The sequence below is a fragment of the Heloderma suspectum genome, chromosome 3, assembly GCF_057233095.1.
Source record: "Heloderma suspectum isolate Gila_16-S chromosome 3, 16-S_ref, whole genome shotgun sequence".
Lineage (NCBI taxonomy): Eukaryota > Metazoa > Chordata > Lepidosauria > Squamata > Helodermatidae > Heloderma > Heloderma suspectum.
In genome coordinates, this window is record NC_139460.1 from 321697390 (window position 1) to 321714680 (window position 17291).

A 17291-nucleotide genomic window follows, 5' to 3' on the forward strand; every position below is an offset into this window, starting at 1 on the left:
TACAACAAAAGATACAACACCTAAGTTAAAAAACAGCCCAGTGAGGGGGCTGTTGTGGGTTAATTATAAAATAAATATGGAAAACTGGGGTGCAGGGTAGGGGAATGGAGCACCCTGCTTAAACTCCTCACAATATGCATGTATGACAGGCTGAAATCCTGAACAGGAGTCCTGTTAGGAGATGCGAGGATCACTATAAAATTTTGTTGCAGGTTCCACTTGTTCTGTCCTACCTTCGAGAACTCAGTGATTCAGGGCTGCTCCACATTTCTCTCCACTCAAGCAATCCTGATTGTGGATGATCACAGAAATTCCTGGGATTACAGTGTCACTAAAATGTGACACCTCCGGTTTTCTCTCTACACCAGGTTTCCCCAATTTGGTGCTCTCCAGCTGTGTTAGACCATGACTCCCATTATTCCTAGCCAGCATGTCCAATGGTTATGCTGCCTGAGGATGATGGGAGTTGCAGTTCAACATACCTGGAGGGCAGTGGTGGCTGGTGAGGTTTGAAGTTGGTGGGGCCAGTTTCTTTCTTTTGCTCATGTGCAGTGCGCATCACCACAATTGTTGTAGTAGTGCATGCGTACAACACACATGTATCGTTTTCTTGTACATACTGGATAACCACTGTAGGCCAAACAAAAGCCCTTCACTGACACTTCCCCCCGGAATGGATTTTTCAGAAGTATTCATCTGCCACTCTGCGAGCAAATGACTCTTCTGGCATCATTGTCACATGAGGCCTGATACTTATCCCTTGTTTCTTGATGCCTTATGACATAGCTGGCAAATGTGGTGCAATGGCTACTTCCAGAGCTGACCTGCTGGAGAAAACTCCAGATGACTGAGAGTTCCTTTACTCTCTTTTGCTTGTGGTTCCTCTATAATTTCACTGGAGAAAAGACCACTAAAACCCCTTACTCTCCACCATAGCCTACCCCTTTTTTTAACTGCAGCAGTAATGAAAGGGGTCAGCGGTCGTTCGGAGAAGTATTCGGAATGGTCGATCAGCCCTTCTTTCACGGCTTGGAATCCTGACAGTACCACTGCAGGTTGATGTCCAATCCATATCGTGTAAATGTTTCCATATTGTTTTGCCAGCTGCCATTGGGGTCAAAGGAGAGAAGAGAAATGTTGTATTCAAACAAATCAGATTATTTTAATTTACTTTGCACACTTTGGCCTTCTACACTTCTGCAGCTTCTGGCCTTATTCATCTCTGCTCTGTGCCCATTCTCTCCTAATTCTCCTTTCCCTCTCTTATTACTACCTCTTGCCTTCTCACTTCCCTTTAGGGATGTACGAAACACTTACCTGGTTTCGTCCAGGGACATCCGCAGTGGGGGGGAGGCGCTCTGTCCCTCCCCCCGAAATCCTCAACGGGGGGGGGAGGCGATCCATTCTTCCCCCCCGGAATCCTGCCCGGCCAGCTCCAAAAGCTGTCATAGGCTATGTAAATATTTACTTAGCCTATCACGGAGAAAACAGGAACTCAAATGGCGTAGGGGACGCCATTTGCGTCCCCGCTTTAGCTGTGATAGGCTACGTAAATATTTACGTAGCCTATCACGGGCTACCATAGGGACGCAAATGGCGTCCCTTACTCATTTGCATCCTCAGCAGGCCGACAGCAGCTGGAGCCACCGCGGCTGGAGCCACCGCCGGAGCCAGAGCCGGAGCCACCGCCAGGTAGGCTCCGTTCCGGGGGGCTTTCGCAGGGTGGTGGTGTGGGTTGCTCTGTTCTGCCATGGATTCCAGGGGGCCGAATTCACTGGAATTCGGCCCCCCCTGGGATCCGTGGCAGAATTCTCTAACATCCCTACTTCCCTTCCTTCTTCTGGGTCATTCCCTTGTCCAAGCTTCCTTTAGTAGCCTCTCCCTTCACTTCTTAATCCTTTTTAGCCCACTCTGCCCCTGCCTGGAGTCAGAGCAGTGCAGCCAGCCATTAAGAGAAGCCTGTCTGTTGACCGTCTGGTATGTGATAGCTATACAGGGAAGCCAATCAGTGGAAGAGGCTTCTTTACTTCCCCAAATCCCACTTTGTGCATTTCTATCATTCCTATGTTTCGTTTGTCCCTATTTACCAGGGATGAGCCCTGTTCTGTAGCCCCTGTCACTGGTGAAATATTTTATGGGGTCTTTAAGAAGTAAGATCTCTCAGGGTGTTGGAGCTATTTTGCTTGCAGTGCACATGTATGTAACTGCACACTATGGCAAATATATTGCATCCCACAATTGGTCAGGACTTTTTTTCTTATTGTTCTTTGCAACTTTTGGGTTTGCACTCTGTTTATCCTCTGGCGCTAGTTCATATAACATCAGCTTCCAAGTTTAGATTTAGGTGACATTGTTTCAGCCAGGAACACGGGTAAAAAGATCCTTTGTGAAATGTGTTGGCCTTTGTCATTCCCAAATGTGTACGATGGCAGATTCCAAACTGGCATCCTCTGGGCAGGCATTTGCCGGAATGGTGTTGAGTAAAATATGTGAAGTCAAGATAAGAGTGAAATAGCAAGGAGACGTCCTTTGCAGAGGGCCTGGGACGGGACTCACACAGTGTCAGGCAGACACAGAGACCTGAACTCAGACATGCTGGTGGCTGATCAGACCTCCCTCCACACAAGACATGATCCGAAGAAGAATACCTGCCATACAGGTGTTATAGAAAATTCAATTGTAAAATGTCTGTTATCCCATGATTTTATAAGCTAGGCTATGTCTATTCTACCTCTGTGTGAGATTGCCATGCTAAACAAAGACACAGTGCCTCATCAGAGACTCAGGAATGCCAAGAATGAGTTTACGTAATACACAGCTATCTCTCTGCTGCCTCTCTCTACGCATGCCTGAGTATGTAAAAGGTGTTGTCTGTTTCCTGTCTCCCTTTCAGCTAGACAAAGAAAGTGGTAGTGAGCAGGCGTAAGACAGCCCGCAGAGACTTGTGTATATAAGCCTCTGGATCACATTACTCGATTGTGCTCTTTGTTGGAGCGTTAGCCCCAAAGGTTGCCTTATTCTGCAGAATAAAATCGGGTTGGACCAGATCTCTGCCTCCTCTCGTTCTTGGTAAACAAACTGGAAAGTCTACCAGGGAAAGAACACAATTTGTGTAACACAGGGAAAGGGACCTGTTGACCATCTAGGGATGTCATATGCAGGAAGAGTATTTTATCGCCATCTTTGCTCAGACTTTGTAAGAATGGCTTCTGCTGCTTGAGGTGAGTCACTGAGCTAGCTGGGGGCATGGCCAACAGCGACCCAGTTCTATAAGCATGGGAGGTGAGCTGAAGGAGAAAGCACTGCATATATATGTTCCCCAACTCACTACCAATCACCACCTGTGGCCCTTGGGGGCAAAAGGTTGCCTGCTCCTGCCTTAGATAAACAGAATGTTTTCTATGGGCTCTGCCTCCTGACCAGACAAGTTCCACCCTGCCACACCCCTTGTCCCACCAGGCCTTTCAACCTGCAAGGTTCTACTGGTGGGACTGCTTTGCAAGATGGGTGGCGCTTGTAGCACCCCTATTTTGGGGAGGCATGTTAGCCAAATTAAGGCTATGACTTGACACACGTGAGAGAACTGATATAACAAATAGTTCCGCTTTGAAGGGAACCGGGGAGTTAGCCTGTGTCCTTAGATAACCTCTCAAAGCAATAGTGCGCATTTATTTTTGTTTTAATAAATGAAACATTTGCATATGGCATGGCAAGAGGTGTGGCCTGGCGGAGCCTGCCTAGTCATGAGCATCTCCCACAGAAAACATGCTGTTTATCTAAGCCTCGTAGCCACCCTGTTGGCCCCCAGGCAGTGTTGCACAGCACTGGGCAAACTCAACCAGGTGCCCTTTACTGCGGTTATGCTGGTTGGATCATGGCTCCACTGTTCTAATAATCTGGTGCAAAGAGATACCACAGGAACACACATTAATTTGTATCTACCCAGATTTAGCAAGAGTGATAAGTTTAAGGAACCTCCTCCACTGAATATCTGCTATTCCACTATATATATGTCTATCTTTTGCTTGAAAGAAATGCTGTAGATTGGCCAACAGAACCGAAGGCCACACAACATCTACAGTTTTAAGAAAACTGTGGAACTCCCTCCCTAGGGAACTCCGCCATGCCCCCTCTTTAATGAGCTTCCGCCGTGCATTAAAAACGTGGTTGTTCAGGCAGGCATTTGGGGTGGGTTAGGGTATTTTAGAAAATGTTTTTACTGTAGAATTGTATTGTTTTAAACTGTTTTATTATATACTTTGTACATTGCCCAGAGTGGCTGGGTGACCAGCCAGATGGGCGATTAATACATTTAATAAATAAATAAACAGACATCAGAAAGCAGTGTGTTTACAAGCAGCACAAAAGAACAGTCAGAGCTCATCTCTGGAACATCATAAGAAGAGCCATGCTGGATCAGGCCAAGGGTCCATCTCATCCAGCATTCTGTTTGTTTATTGATTGATTTGATTTGTACCCCATTTTTCTACCAAGAAAAATGGCACTCGAGGTGGGTTACAATTGTAAATACAATTTGATTAAAACAGTAATAAAATAAATTTATTAAAACACCATTTAAAACAGAACAATAACAGAAGAAAAACAGCATCCAACCCAACAGACCCACTTACACATCAAAGAACTGCTTGATTAAAATATCTTTGCCTGGTGGCAGGAGGACAGCAGAGAAGGAACAAACTTAGCCTCCCTTGGCAGGTAGTTCCACGTCAGCCAACCAGTTGCCTGTGGGAAACCCATAAGCGGGACGTGAGCACAACAGCACCCTTCAGGTCATGTGTCCCAGTAACTGGCATACAGAGGCATAGCGCGAGATACTGGCGGTAGCTTGCTTATTGATTTATTACATTTCTATACCGCCCAATAGCCAAAGCTCTCCACAAATGTGTTACTCCCTTTTTGGAGCCATTCATGCTAGGGGTGGCCATTACTATATCTTGTGTTAGCATATTCCATAGTTAACTATGTGCATCATAAATTTACATTCCCAGCACTCCCTGGAGTAGTTTATAAAGCTCGATTATATAAAAATAAGACATGAAATGAATTTTTAGATAGGTGAATGTAAAGGGGCCCTTGAAACAAGGAGGGACACCCCCTTTGCCTGAATTATGGGGGGAAGGTACAAAACTGAGCACTAGCACCACAATCTAATGCATGTTTACTCAGGAGTAAGTAGGGATGTCCATCCCTCGGAAACTCAACAGAGTTCCGTGGCATGTACGACTCAATTTGCGTCTGCAAGCTGAGCTGCAGGCTGTTCCCTGAACTCCAGGAACTTTTTTGTGCATTTTGGGGTGGAAAGTTCTGCATTCGTGCAATTTTTGAGCAATCTGTGCAAACCATGGCCAAATGTGTGCAAATTGCGGCAGAATTTGTGCAAATTTGCGTAACTTGTGCAAATTTGGCCACAATTTATGCAAATTGTTCAGAAATATGTGCAAACTGCAGAACCTTCACCCCAAAATGCATAGAATTCCTGGGAAATCCACAAACTGGCCCACCTCTCTGCAGATGAAGTTGGACACCATAGTGGGAACTGAAATGAAGTCCGGGGTGCTGAGCCTAGGAAGACTCATCAAACTCCACCCCACAAATGGACTTCTCTGACATCCCTAGAAGTAAGTCGCACTAAGTTCAATGGTGCTTACACCCCTGTAAGTGCATTCAGGCCTTCAGCCTAAGTCAGTATTGGATTTGGAGGCCGGTGCATCCATTGTTTGCAGTGTGAACGGGAAGACGCTGGGCTTACCATTCGGCATAGGAAAAACACAGACCTCACGCTTGCTGTTGGCCACTTATTGGACAGGGAGAGAATGACGAAATGCTCCTTATCTCTTCTCTGCTTAAGTTTCCTACCTTTATATAGGGATGGCGGAGAATTCCGCCATGGATCTCAGTGAGGCCGAATGCCAGTGTATTCGGCCCCCCCAAATTCGTGGCAGAACGAAGCCCCCCCGCCCCACCACCCCTCGAAAGGCGTGCAAAATGGAGCACCTACCTGGTGCCATTCGCGCTGCTTTGCAAATGGCAGCCGTGTCTGCAGCCGCCAAACGCTTCACAATGCGGACATCACACGCCATGATATTCGCCACGAATAAAGGAGGTGAGGATTCACTATGGAGGCTGTGATAGGCTACGTAAATATTTACGTAGCCTATCTCGGGGAAAAACAGGGAACGCAAATGGCGGCTGCTGTAGCCGCTGCCATTTGCATTCCCTTTTTTTTTGCTGTGATAGGCTACGTAAATATTTACGTAGCCTATCACGACAAAAAGAAGGGAACGCAAATGGCGGTGGCTATGGCGGCCGCCATTTGCGTCCCTGCGCAGCCCAGCAGCAGCTGGATGTCGCTGCGGGCGGCCCCGGATTTTGGGGGGAGGGAAGGAGCGCCTCTCCCCCACCACGGATGTCACGAAATGAAACAGGTAAGTCGTTTCGTACATCCCTTCCTTTACATAGCAGTTGCTTTAGCTACGCAAATTTCCCTCTTCTGTGTTTGGAAGAGCTTGCAAGCTGAATGTGATTGCTAAGTGCACTGCCAACTGCAGGATCTGTTTGAAGGAGAGTGTACACTGGATTTATGGTGCAACAGCATCTAGGCCATATTGGACCATACACTAATGATGTTCCAAAGAGAGAAAACAGAGACATTGGTGCTGTTCTTTCTTTCGCCTACCTACCTATGTAGTAGTGCTTTAGTTATGTGTAAGGTAGGTGTACGTTGGGCGTGACAGGAAAAGCTCTGGCTATTAGAGGCCATGTGCCCTTTGAGTCATCCCTTTGACACTGTTTGCGAAATGCTGGAGCAATGGGATCATGGGGAAAATTAAAGCAGGAGCTCCTATAGGTGTTGGTTGATGGATAAACGATATACAATATTAGGTCACCTTGCTGGAAGTCACATATATTGTGAACTGTTGTCTGTATTCAGTCTTTTGGTAGCTTGTATGAATGACATTATTCATCATTTCATGTGTAGAAATTGTAGTATTTTATTTTACTACAGAACTGATGATAATCTATCATAACTAAGGACTGGATATTTATGAATATGCGATTATAGGATATGCCTGATTAGGATAATTTTTACCAGTGCTGGCTGGTGCACCACCTGTGGCATTTCCTAAGAAATATTGGACCATGTCTCAGTAACACATGTCTTACTTTGATCCAAATTAGATTACTATAATTCATTTTATATGGGTCTGCCTTTGAGAAAGTTAAGAAACTTCAACTAGCCACTAGGGCTTTAACAGGAACCTGTAGATCCGCTTACATAAATTTGTATATGATTTATGATTTATGCATTCATTACATTTTTATCCCATCTTTCTTCCATCTTGGAAGTCAAGGTTCCCTGATGGTTTCCCTTCCAAGCACTGTCCAGACCCAGACCTGCTTAGCTTCAGCAAGGCAGCTGCCTCATCTGCCTTCAGACCAATAATATTACCGTATCTCCATTGCTTGCTAATTTGTTTCCACACTCAGTTTGAATTGCTAGCTTTGATCTATAAAGCCCTAAACTTGGGGTGGGAAAACTCCGGCCCATGGCCCAAATGTGGCCTGCCAGGCCTTCCCATCTGGCCTGCAGGACCTCAGGTGAGGATCCTCTCTGAAGCACCAGCCCCTCCCTGACGCCTCACCCCCTCAGAAGGGAGAAGAGGCGGGAGAGCAAGTGAGATGTGGTCCTGAAGCCACAGTTCAGTCAGCTTCATTTCTCCCTCCCCTTCCCTGATCATGGCTTGGAATTCAGCTGTGGCCTCAAGCAGTGCTTCTTAAAGCCATGACTGCATCTGCTTCATTCTTCTCTCCTGATCAGGGAAGGTGAGAGAGGAGCAAAAACCAGCTTGGGACTCGGTCAGCAGTGCACCTGGAGGAGCACCAGGTGCTGCCTGAGTTTCTTCGACCACCCCTTGCAGTCCAGAAGGGGACTACAAGTGGCAAGGAAAGGTGGCATGCAACTCAGCCTTTGCTTGGAGGAGTTGCTCCTCCGAGCCCCATCTGAGCCCCTTTCTCAGTGCAGAGAGAGGCTCCATGCCACTCTCTGCACTGAGGAAAGGACAATGGGTGCTGGGGAGGGTGAGGGGCTTGATGACAACAGGAGAGGAGATGGGGACTGGAGAAGGCCCCTCATCCCCAGACACTGGTGCAGCTAGGGCTATACCTTGGGGCAAAAGTCCAGGGTAGGGGTGGACGAACCACCCTGCACCAACCCCATGCAACGCTTGCCACGCCACCGCCACTTACCCACCCCTGTTTGGCTTCCTGGATGAGCCACTGGGTGAGGGGCCACCTGACCTCTCAGTGAGCCACCATTTTGCATAAAATGGCTGCTCATCATTTTATGTAAAAGGCCTTGTATGCAAATGGCAGCCATAAAGTGGCAGTTTACGCAAGATTACAGGCATGAATGGACCATTCACGCCTGTAATCTTGCATAAATGGCCACTTTACAGCCCCTATTTGCGTAAAAGGCCTTTTGCGTAAAACAATGAGCCACCATTTTATGCAAAATGGTGGCTCCCTGAAAGGTCAGACCCCTGCAGACTGCCTGGCAACTCATTCAGGCAGTCAAATGGGTGGGTAAGTGGCGGTGGTCTGCAGACGGGACTCCAGGAGGCCAAGCAGGGGGAATCTGCTGGACTCTACCACCACCCCCTCAGACTCCCACAACATCTCTAGTGCAGGGTCCTCTCCAAGTGCAAGGAGCCTCAGTGATGAAGCGTCAGCAAACAAGCGAGTTAAGCACCTGTTCAATGGGAAATTAGGTGAAATTACTTAATTATCTATTAAATTACCTCAGGTAATCATTATAATTCATAAATAGCAGCTGAAGCCAAAACAAGGGCACAGCAAAGGGAACTAAATCTTAGACGGATAACTCCTTACAGACTTACAGTAGAGAACTAAATATCAAAGGCTGGTGGGGGTGGGGGGATCCAGCAAGAACTTACAGGTCTTGCAGCTTTGCACTAACAAAGATTCCTGCATGGCTGAAAAGAACCTCAGCCACATATTTCAACTAATCCCAAGCTTAGAAAGGGGGAATAAAACAATTCATAGCTCTATTTTGACAAGAGCCACTGCACAGGACTAACTAGTGGAAGAATGTGCTTATACACAGAAAAAGGGCAGGCTAGTTTCAGTTTGGGCTCAGTTAAGGCTCATGTTTTAGGCCGTAAAGAGCAGTTAGTTAAATGAAGCAAGTTTAAGAGTTCTGCTTATCATTTAGTTTTAAAAAACACACAGAGAGAAAAAGGACTCAGTCCTTGCAGATCACATCCTTCCCAAATCACCCACCATTTGTCCACTGTCCCCTCCAATGACCCCCTGAACAGAGGATCTCCCCTAAATAGGTCTCCCATGCACCACTCTCTATAGTCCTTCTTAAATAAGAATCTCCAGTCCCTGGGAGGCCAATTGACCTACATCCCCAACCACTGGAAGTTAGTGCTGATCCGGAGTTCGCACACAGCCTCCCTTGCTTTTCAAACGAGGCCGTCCAGTCAGATTCACTGCAGTACCAGCTGGGCCTATCTATATAAGGAGGCTTGTGAGGAGCCAGCTCTTCAAGCACGAGGAACCCTAGTGACAAAGCATCAACCAGTGAGCGAGAGAAGCACCTGTGCAAATTTAGCAGCGGGGTAAGGAAGCCAGAACAGTAACCTTTTTCCTCCCTACTCACAGTAACTAATTCTAAATAAATCACTATAACTAAATTCCCCACTTTCTCATAGAAACAACTAAGTTTTCCAGGTAGCACCCAAATAATAATAAAAAACAAGAAGGTAGAAAGCCAGCAGGAGTGTGGGGGCTATCCAGTGTGTTGCACCGAGGGCCACAGTATGACTATCTCCCTCCTGGACAGATGTTGTGGGTGTGTGCTTGATGAAATGAGTTCCTGGCTCTCAGGGAACAAGTCCGTTCCCTTGAAGCCAAGGTTGCTGACCTGGAGAAGCTAAGAAAGGCAGAGAGGTTGGTGGAAGAGACCTTCAGGGGTCCAATAGCGGTGTCCCACTCCATGAGTGACAGCTCCTCTGTGGTCACAGAGAATGCAGGGCTTAGGGAAGGAGAGTGTTATTCTGGGGAACAGGGGAATGATCCCTTAGAAGGGACCCATTCCTTGGTAGACAAACAAATATCCTCTAGCACTGAGGATATGCCCCCTGGGGGAGAGAGGCTTATGGTAGTGGGAGATACGATCATTAGACACATAGACAGCTGGGTTTGTGATGGGTGTGTAGACCGCATAATGAATTGCCTGCCTGGTGCGAAGGCTGCAGATATCACACGCCGTCTAGATAGCTTAGAAGATAGTGCCAGGGAGGAGTCAGTTGTCATGGTCCCTGTTGGTACCGTCCATGTTGGTGCCAACCATGTGGGGAAATGTAGTCATGAGGTCCTGGAAGCCAAATTTAGGTTGCTAGGTAGGAGGTTGAAATCCAGGACCACCAAGGTGGCTTTCTCGGAAATGCTACCCGTTCCACATGCAGGGCCAGCTAGACAGACAAAGCTGAGGAGTCTCAATGCCTGGATGAGAGGGTGGTGCAGGGAGGAGCAGTTCAGATTTGTTAGGCACTGGGGAATATTTTGGGACAAGCCAGGCCTGTACAAGAGGGACAGGCTCTACTTGAACCAAAATGGAACCAGACTTCTGGCACTAAACATAAAAAGGGTGACAGAGCAGGTTTTAAACTAAACCCTGGGGGAAAGCTGACAGGAGCTGGGAAGCATCCAGATTGGGACAAATCATCCCTAAGGGATGAAAATGAAAATGTTAATGTTTTTGATTGTCCAAATGTAGAAGGGGAGGAAATAAGCCATGAGTATATAGTGGAACATGATAGTCAATCAAAGAGAGCCAGTGTGGTGTAGTGGCTACAGTACACTGGGAGTCAGGAGATCTGGGTTCGAGTCCCCACTTGGCCATGGAAGCTCAGTGGGTGACTTTAGGCCAGTCACAGACTATCAGCCCAACCTACCTCACAGGGTTGTTGTTGTGAGGATAAAATGGAGGAGAAGGAGGACTATGTATGCCGCCTTGGGTTCCTTAAGGAGGAAAAAAGGCGGGATATAAATGCAATACATAAATAAATAAATGCCATAGAAAAAGATGCATACGGCAGAGACATCTGGAGAGGGACACCCTGTATAGGTCTTTCTATGCAAATGCTAGAAGCATCCGAATCAAAATGGGAGAGTTGGAGTGCTTAGTTTTAAAGGAGAACCTGGATATAGTGGGCATTACATAAATGGTGGAAAGGAGAGAACCAGTGGGATATGGTCATCTCTGGATATAAACTCTACAGGAAGGACGGGGAAGGGCATACTGGGGTGGGAGTGTTGCTCTGTATGTCAAAGAGGGCATGATGTTGAGCAGAATAGACCAGCTAAAAGGGGTAGACCCTTCCACAGAAGTTCTGTGGGTGACAGTACCAGGCTCCAAAGCTAATTTAGTACTAGGAGCATGCTATCGTCCCACAGAACAGAATGCTTAGGCTGACCTTGAGATGGAAAATGAAATCAGGGAGGCCTTCAATTACCCCCACATTGACTGGATAAATGCATGTTCCAGTCACAATAAAGAGATTAAATTCTCTGAGGTGCCCTAAATTACTATGGCCTAGAACAGTTGGTTATGGTACCGATCAGAGGAGAGGCAACCCTGGATTTAATCCTAAGTGGTGTTGCCCAGTACCTAGTACAAGATGTAAATCTTGCTGAACCTGTTGGGAACAGTGACCACAGCGCTATCAGATTTAATATATATTTAAGTGGAAAATTGCCCAGGAAGTCCAACACAATCTGGAGGAACTTCAAAGAGGGAACTTGTCTAAAATGAGGGAACTGGTGAAAAGGAAGTTGAAAGGGGGAGTCAAGGGGATGAAATCCCTTCAAAGTGCTTGGAGGTTACTCAAAGTCACAATGATAGAAGCTCAGCTTAAATGTCTACCACAGGTTAGAAAAGGTAGCACCAAGTCCAAGAGGTCACTGGCATGCTTAACAAGCAGCATCAAGGAAGCTATTAGAGAAAAGAACACTTCCTTCAGAAAACAGTAGTCTTGCCCAAGTGAGGAAAACAAAAGGGAGCACAAGCCTGCACAAAGACGATGCAAGCAGACAATCAGAGATGCAGAAAAGCAGTTTGAAGAGCATATTGCTAACAATATCAATGCCAACAATAAAGAATTCTTTAAATATATCAGAAGCAGGACACCAGCTAGGGAGGCAGTTGGACCACTGGAGGACAATGGAGTTAAAGGAGTACTAACGGAGATATAAGGAGATTGCAGAGAAGCTGAAAGCTTTCTTCACATCGGTCTTCACTGCAGAAGATATAGGACATATACCTGTGCCTGAACTGATGTTTCCAGGAAGAGAGTCTGAGGAACTGAGGCAAATAGTGGTGACAAAAGATGACGTCCTCAACCTTATTAACAAATTGAAAGTAAATAAATCATTGGGCCCAGATGGTATTCATCCTAGAGTTCTTAAAGAACTCAAATATGAAATTGCTAACCAAAATATGCAACATGTCCCTAAGATCAGCCTCTGTATCAGAGGACTGGAAGATGGCAAATCATAACACCAATTTTTAAAATCGGATCCAGGGGGGTCTGGGAAAATACAGGCTGCTTAGCCTAATGTCTGTTCCAGGTAAATTGGTTGAAAACATTATTAAAGATAAAAGTAGTAAGCATATGGAAGGACAGGCCCTGCTGAAAAAGAATCAACATGGCTTTTGCAAAGGTGAATCCTGTCTCACTAAGCTTTTAGAGTTCTTTTAGAGTGTCAATAGACATGTAGATCCAGTAGACATTGTTTACTTGGATTTCCAAAGGGTGTTTTGACAACATCCCTCACCAAAGCCTCCTGAGCTAACTTAGCAGACATTTTTCTCCCTCTCTCATAATACTAACACCCAAGGGGGTCATCCCATGAAGCTGATTGGTGGGAGATTCAGGACAGATAAAATAAAGTACTTCACACAGTGCAGAGTTAAACTATGGAATTCACTTCCACAAGATGTGGTGATGGCCACCAGTTTGGATGGCTTTAGAAGGGGGTTAGACAAATTCCTGAAAGACAAGACTATCAATGGCTACTAGTCCTGGTGGCTATGTGCCACCTCCAGTAGCAGAGGCAGTCTGCCTATGTACATCAGTTGCTGGGGAACCTGGGCAGGAGGGTGCTGTTGTGCTCGTGTCCTGCTTGTGGGTTCCTGTTCGACAGCTGGTTGGCCACTGTGTGAACAGAATGCTGGATTAGATGGACCCTTGGTCTGATCCAGCATGGCTCTTCTTATGTTCTTATGTTCTTATGTTCTTATGTTCTTATGTTCTTATGTTCTTATGTTCTTATGTTCAGGGCTGGGGGGGGGGATTAATACCAAGAGAGCAGAGGGTGATGAGCACATTAGAAGTAAACTCCATTTAATTCTTGTAGTCATGATGGTGCTATGATTTAAGTGAGATTAAAATGCAAAACTGCACATGTTCAGAGTATTTATTTTTTAAAAAAATCAGGGTTGTCCGACAGTTTTGTTATTGTTATTGCTCTAACAAATGAGGAATGTGAAAGCAGTTGTAAAGCATGGGTGGAATGGTGGCTGGAGGAGAAATGTTAGCTGTGTGTTTCAAATAATAGTCATGGCCCCCTCCCCCATTATAAGGCCATGCAGTCCATAGTAAAAGAAGTACCTAACAGCACCACTGTCCCCAGATGTCATCCACCCCACCAGTTTGGTCCCAGTGGCAATCCAGCCCCTGGGGATCAATCCAGTTCCCCACCAACACTCTACTGAAACATCACCCCTAAGTTTGCAGTCCTGTTTGTGGGCTGGGAAGTTGTCCCCCTTCCTCTTGCCATGTTTTCAGAGGGGGCACAAACATGGGAGAAAGCTTCAAAACACAAGAGGTACTACCCATTTCCTGGTGCTATGTGGCTCCCATGCAAAAGTACCAACAGTTACCCATCTGCCTCAGCAATTGGGCCGTGCTCCCTATCTTTGCGTGTTGCACTGGGAGTCATGGGGAATGGCCAGCTCTCTTTCTTCTCCTTCTTCTGCTGCCTTGCTTCTCCTGAACAGCCACAGAGGAGGAGCGCTAAGGTATGTTTGAGGGATGCTCCCAGCCCAATTAATTCTGAAATATTGCCTATATTCAGCTCAGCTTATTAAGAAGCTCTTTCACTCATATGAAATTTAAGGTCAGTACTGGAGACCCTGCCCTGTGCCCCTTCGCCACTGGATATATAGCAAACAGGCATGGCAGCCAGGGCCCTTTCTGTGGTGGTTCCTAGATTATTGAACGCCCTCCCAGGGGAGATCTGTTTGGTTTCATCTTTGCTTACCTTTTGAAGAACAGTCAAGAGATTTATTCCAGCAAGTTTCTGGTTTCTGTTTCTGATTTATTGTTATATATAAGCTCTGGTCTGCTTTTTTGCTGCGATGTTACACCTCTCATTTTTTAAAAAATTGTTGCTTTAATTTATTTATTCAGTTATTTACTACATTTCTATACCACCCAATAGCCATAGCTCTCTAGGTGGTTCACAATTCTTTAATTATTTAGGGCACAATCCTACGCAAGTTTAGACAGAGAAAAGGCCTACAACTCCCAGCATGCTGGGAGTTGTAGGCCTTTTCTCTGTCTAAACATGCATAGGATTGTGCCCTTAGTGATGTTAATCAGTTAGGTGGAATTTGTTAGCTTCGAATATATTCGAAGAAAAGTGGGGTAGAAATACATTGAAATAAATAAAAATTAAATAATTGCATGGTTAATGAACTAATCCACCAGTGGCCAAGAGAAGATCCTATCCCTGACTTATTGTCCTCTGGGTAGGACATGATTGCCCCTACATCCCCTTGCACCAGCAATGGCCAAAAATATGCTAGCATTGAGAATCTAGGCCAGTAGTGCTTAATCATTATATAATTATATAATTGACTATATATATATATATATATATATATATATATATATATATATATTCAATACACTGAAACTCAATCCAGATAAGACAGAGTTGGTTGGTAAATCATCTGACCTGGAAGATGTTGTTCAACCAGTTCTAGATGGGTTTACCGTCCCAGTAAAGGATTGTGTATGCAAGTTAGGGGTGCTTTTAGATCTGGCCTTAGTGATAGATGCCCAAACCTTCCTGACTGTGAGAGCAATACGACGATAGAACCAATGACCTAGGGAGGTGGTGGGCTCTCCCACACTGGAGGCCTTCAAGACGAGGCTGGACAGCCACTTGTCAGGGATGCTTTGACTTGGGGCCAATCTACACTTACTTTTTTTTCGCTTCCAATAAGGTTTCACCGCTCGTCTCTCACAATATGCAGGACCTGCCTTGAATTGGGACCAGAATTTCCCACTTCTGTGCTTCTGCTTTCAATCCCCTGATATCCTGGTATTTCCCATTCATGTGCTCTGCTCTTCTGTGTTCATTACCTTATAAGGTTGTAGCCCCCTCCCACACCTGTCCATATACAGCGGTGTTTGTATTTCTCGCCTGTCCAATCACCACTCTAGATGCCCCCATCTGGTCTTCCAGCTACTGATAGCATAGCTTCCTTAGCACTGGAAGGTTTATCACCAACCAGCAGAGGGCTAGAGCTGCCAGCTCTTGCCTGATCCGGGAAGCTCAGCTGGGTCAGCCCTGGTCAGAATTTTGGAAGGATGACCACCTGGGAATCAGGCTTCAGGGGGTTGTTCTCGCCCTTCAAATGACACTAACTTTTACCCCCTTCTATCCCCTGCTTTGGATTAAAAAAAAAAAAATTAAGGATCACAACTGAGTGCCTTTAGACATGCTGCCCCATGCTGCATGGGGGGTGTCTGCTGATGCTCTTTTCCCCATGCCAGCCCTTTGCAGACAGTGTGAGGAAGAAGGGCAGCAGTGATGGCACCCAGTGCTCAGCTTTGGGGGGGCTGCTAGCATCTTCGAAGCTTCAAAGCTGTGCAGCTTCGAAGACCATGAGATGACATTGCATAGGTTCCTCACACTCAAACTTTATCACCAGCAAGGAAATGGCTGGAGATACATGCTCTTGTCTGATCTTGGAAGCTCAGCAGGGTCGGCCCTGGTCAGAATTTTGGATGGGTGACCGCCTGGGAATCAGGCCTCCTGCACTGAGCAGGGGGTTGTTCTCTCCCTTCAAATGACACTGACTTTTATCTAGGGATGTCAGAGAATTTATCCACGAATCTCGGGGAGGCTGAATGCCAGCACATTCGGCCCCCCAAAATTGGTGGAGAAACGGTCTGCCCCCCCACCCCCCCGGGACGGGACTTACCTTGCTCGAATGTCCCTGGCGGCGGCGGCAGCTCCGGCAGCGGTGCAGTGGTGGTGCGGCAGCGGCGGCAGCAGCCGGTCTTCCGACCGGCTGCCACCACCGCCATTTCCAAGTTAAAAAAACAAACAAACGTGATAGGCTACGTAAAGATTTATGTAGCCTATCACGGCTAGATTTTAAAAAAACACCGTGATAGACTACGTAAATGTTTACGTAGCCTATCACGGCTGACTTTGGGGAAAAAAAAAAAAAGCGCATACGCAAATGGCGGCGCCCATGGGCGCTGCCATTTGCGTTCCTTATTTTGGAACATGTAGTCTACGTAAACATTTACGTAGACTACGGCAAAAATAAGGGCAACGCAAATAGCGTTGCCCTTATTTTCGCCATAGTCTACGTAAATGTTTACGTAGACTACGTGTGCCAAAATAAGGAACGTAAATGGCGGTGCCCATGGGCGCCGCCATTTGCATACGCGCTTTTTTTTTTTTTAAGTCAGCCGTGATAGGCTACGTAAACATTTACGTAGCCTATCACGGCTGACTGCAGGGATGCAAACGGTGGTGGCTACTGCCGCCACCATTTGCGTCCCAGCAGACGACGAGGTTTCGCGGCTGGAGGGACGGGGCGCCTCCCCCCCAGCCAGAATTTTGGCAGGGAGGGACAGGGCGCTTCCCCCCACCGCGAAGCAAGCATCAGGATCAGGTAAGGGACTTTCATCCATCCCTACTTTTATCTCCTTCCATCCCCTGCTTTGGCTTTTTTTTTTTTTTTAAGCATCACAACTGAGTGCCTTTACACATGCTGCCTTCCCCCCCATTCTCCCGGTAGCTTAACTGGGGCTGTAATGTTTTCTCATGGCCCCAATCCTGGGCACTCACTTACCTGGGAGTAAGCCACATTGAACTCAATGGAATTTACTATGGAGTAGACATAAGATCATCCTGTGAGTGATCTTTAAAAA

General features: G+C 46.4%; 1 protein-coding gene across 1 annotated transcript in view; it reads right to left on the reverse strand.

The window, feature by feature from the left end:
• The window catches only part of LOC146351712 (cytochrome P450 2J5-like), a 50079-nt gene that overhangs the window by 22529 nt on the left and 10259 nt on the right, over positions 1-17291 (reverse strand). The window contains exon 2 of the mRNA XM_084845713.1: positions 942-1104. Within this exon, the coding sequence (XP_084701839.1) occupies positions 942-1104 (163 nt within the window). The remainder of the gene's footprint in view (positions 1-941; positions 1105-17291) is intronic.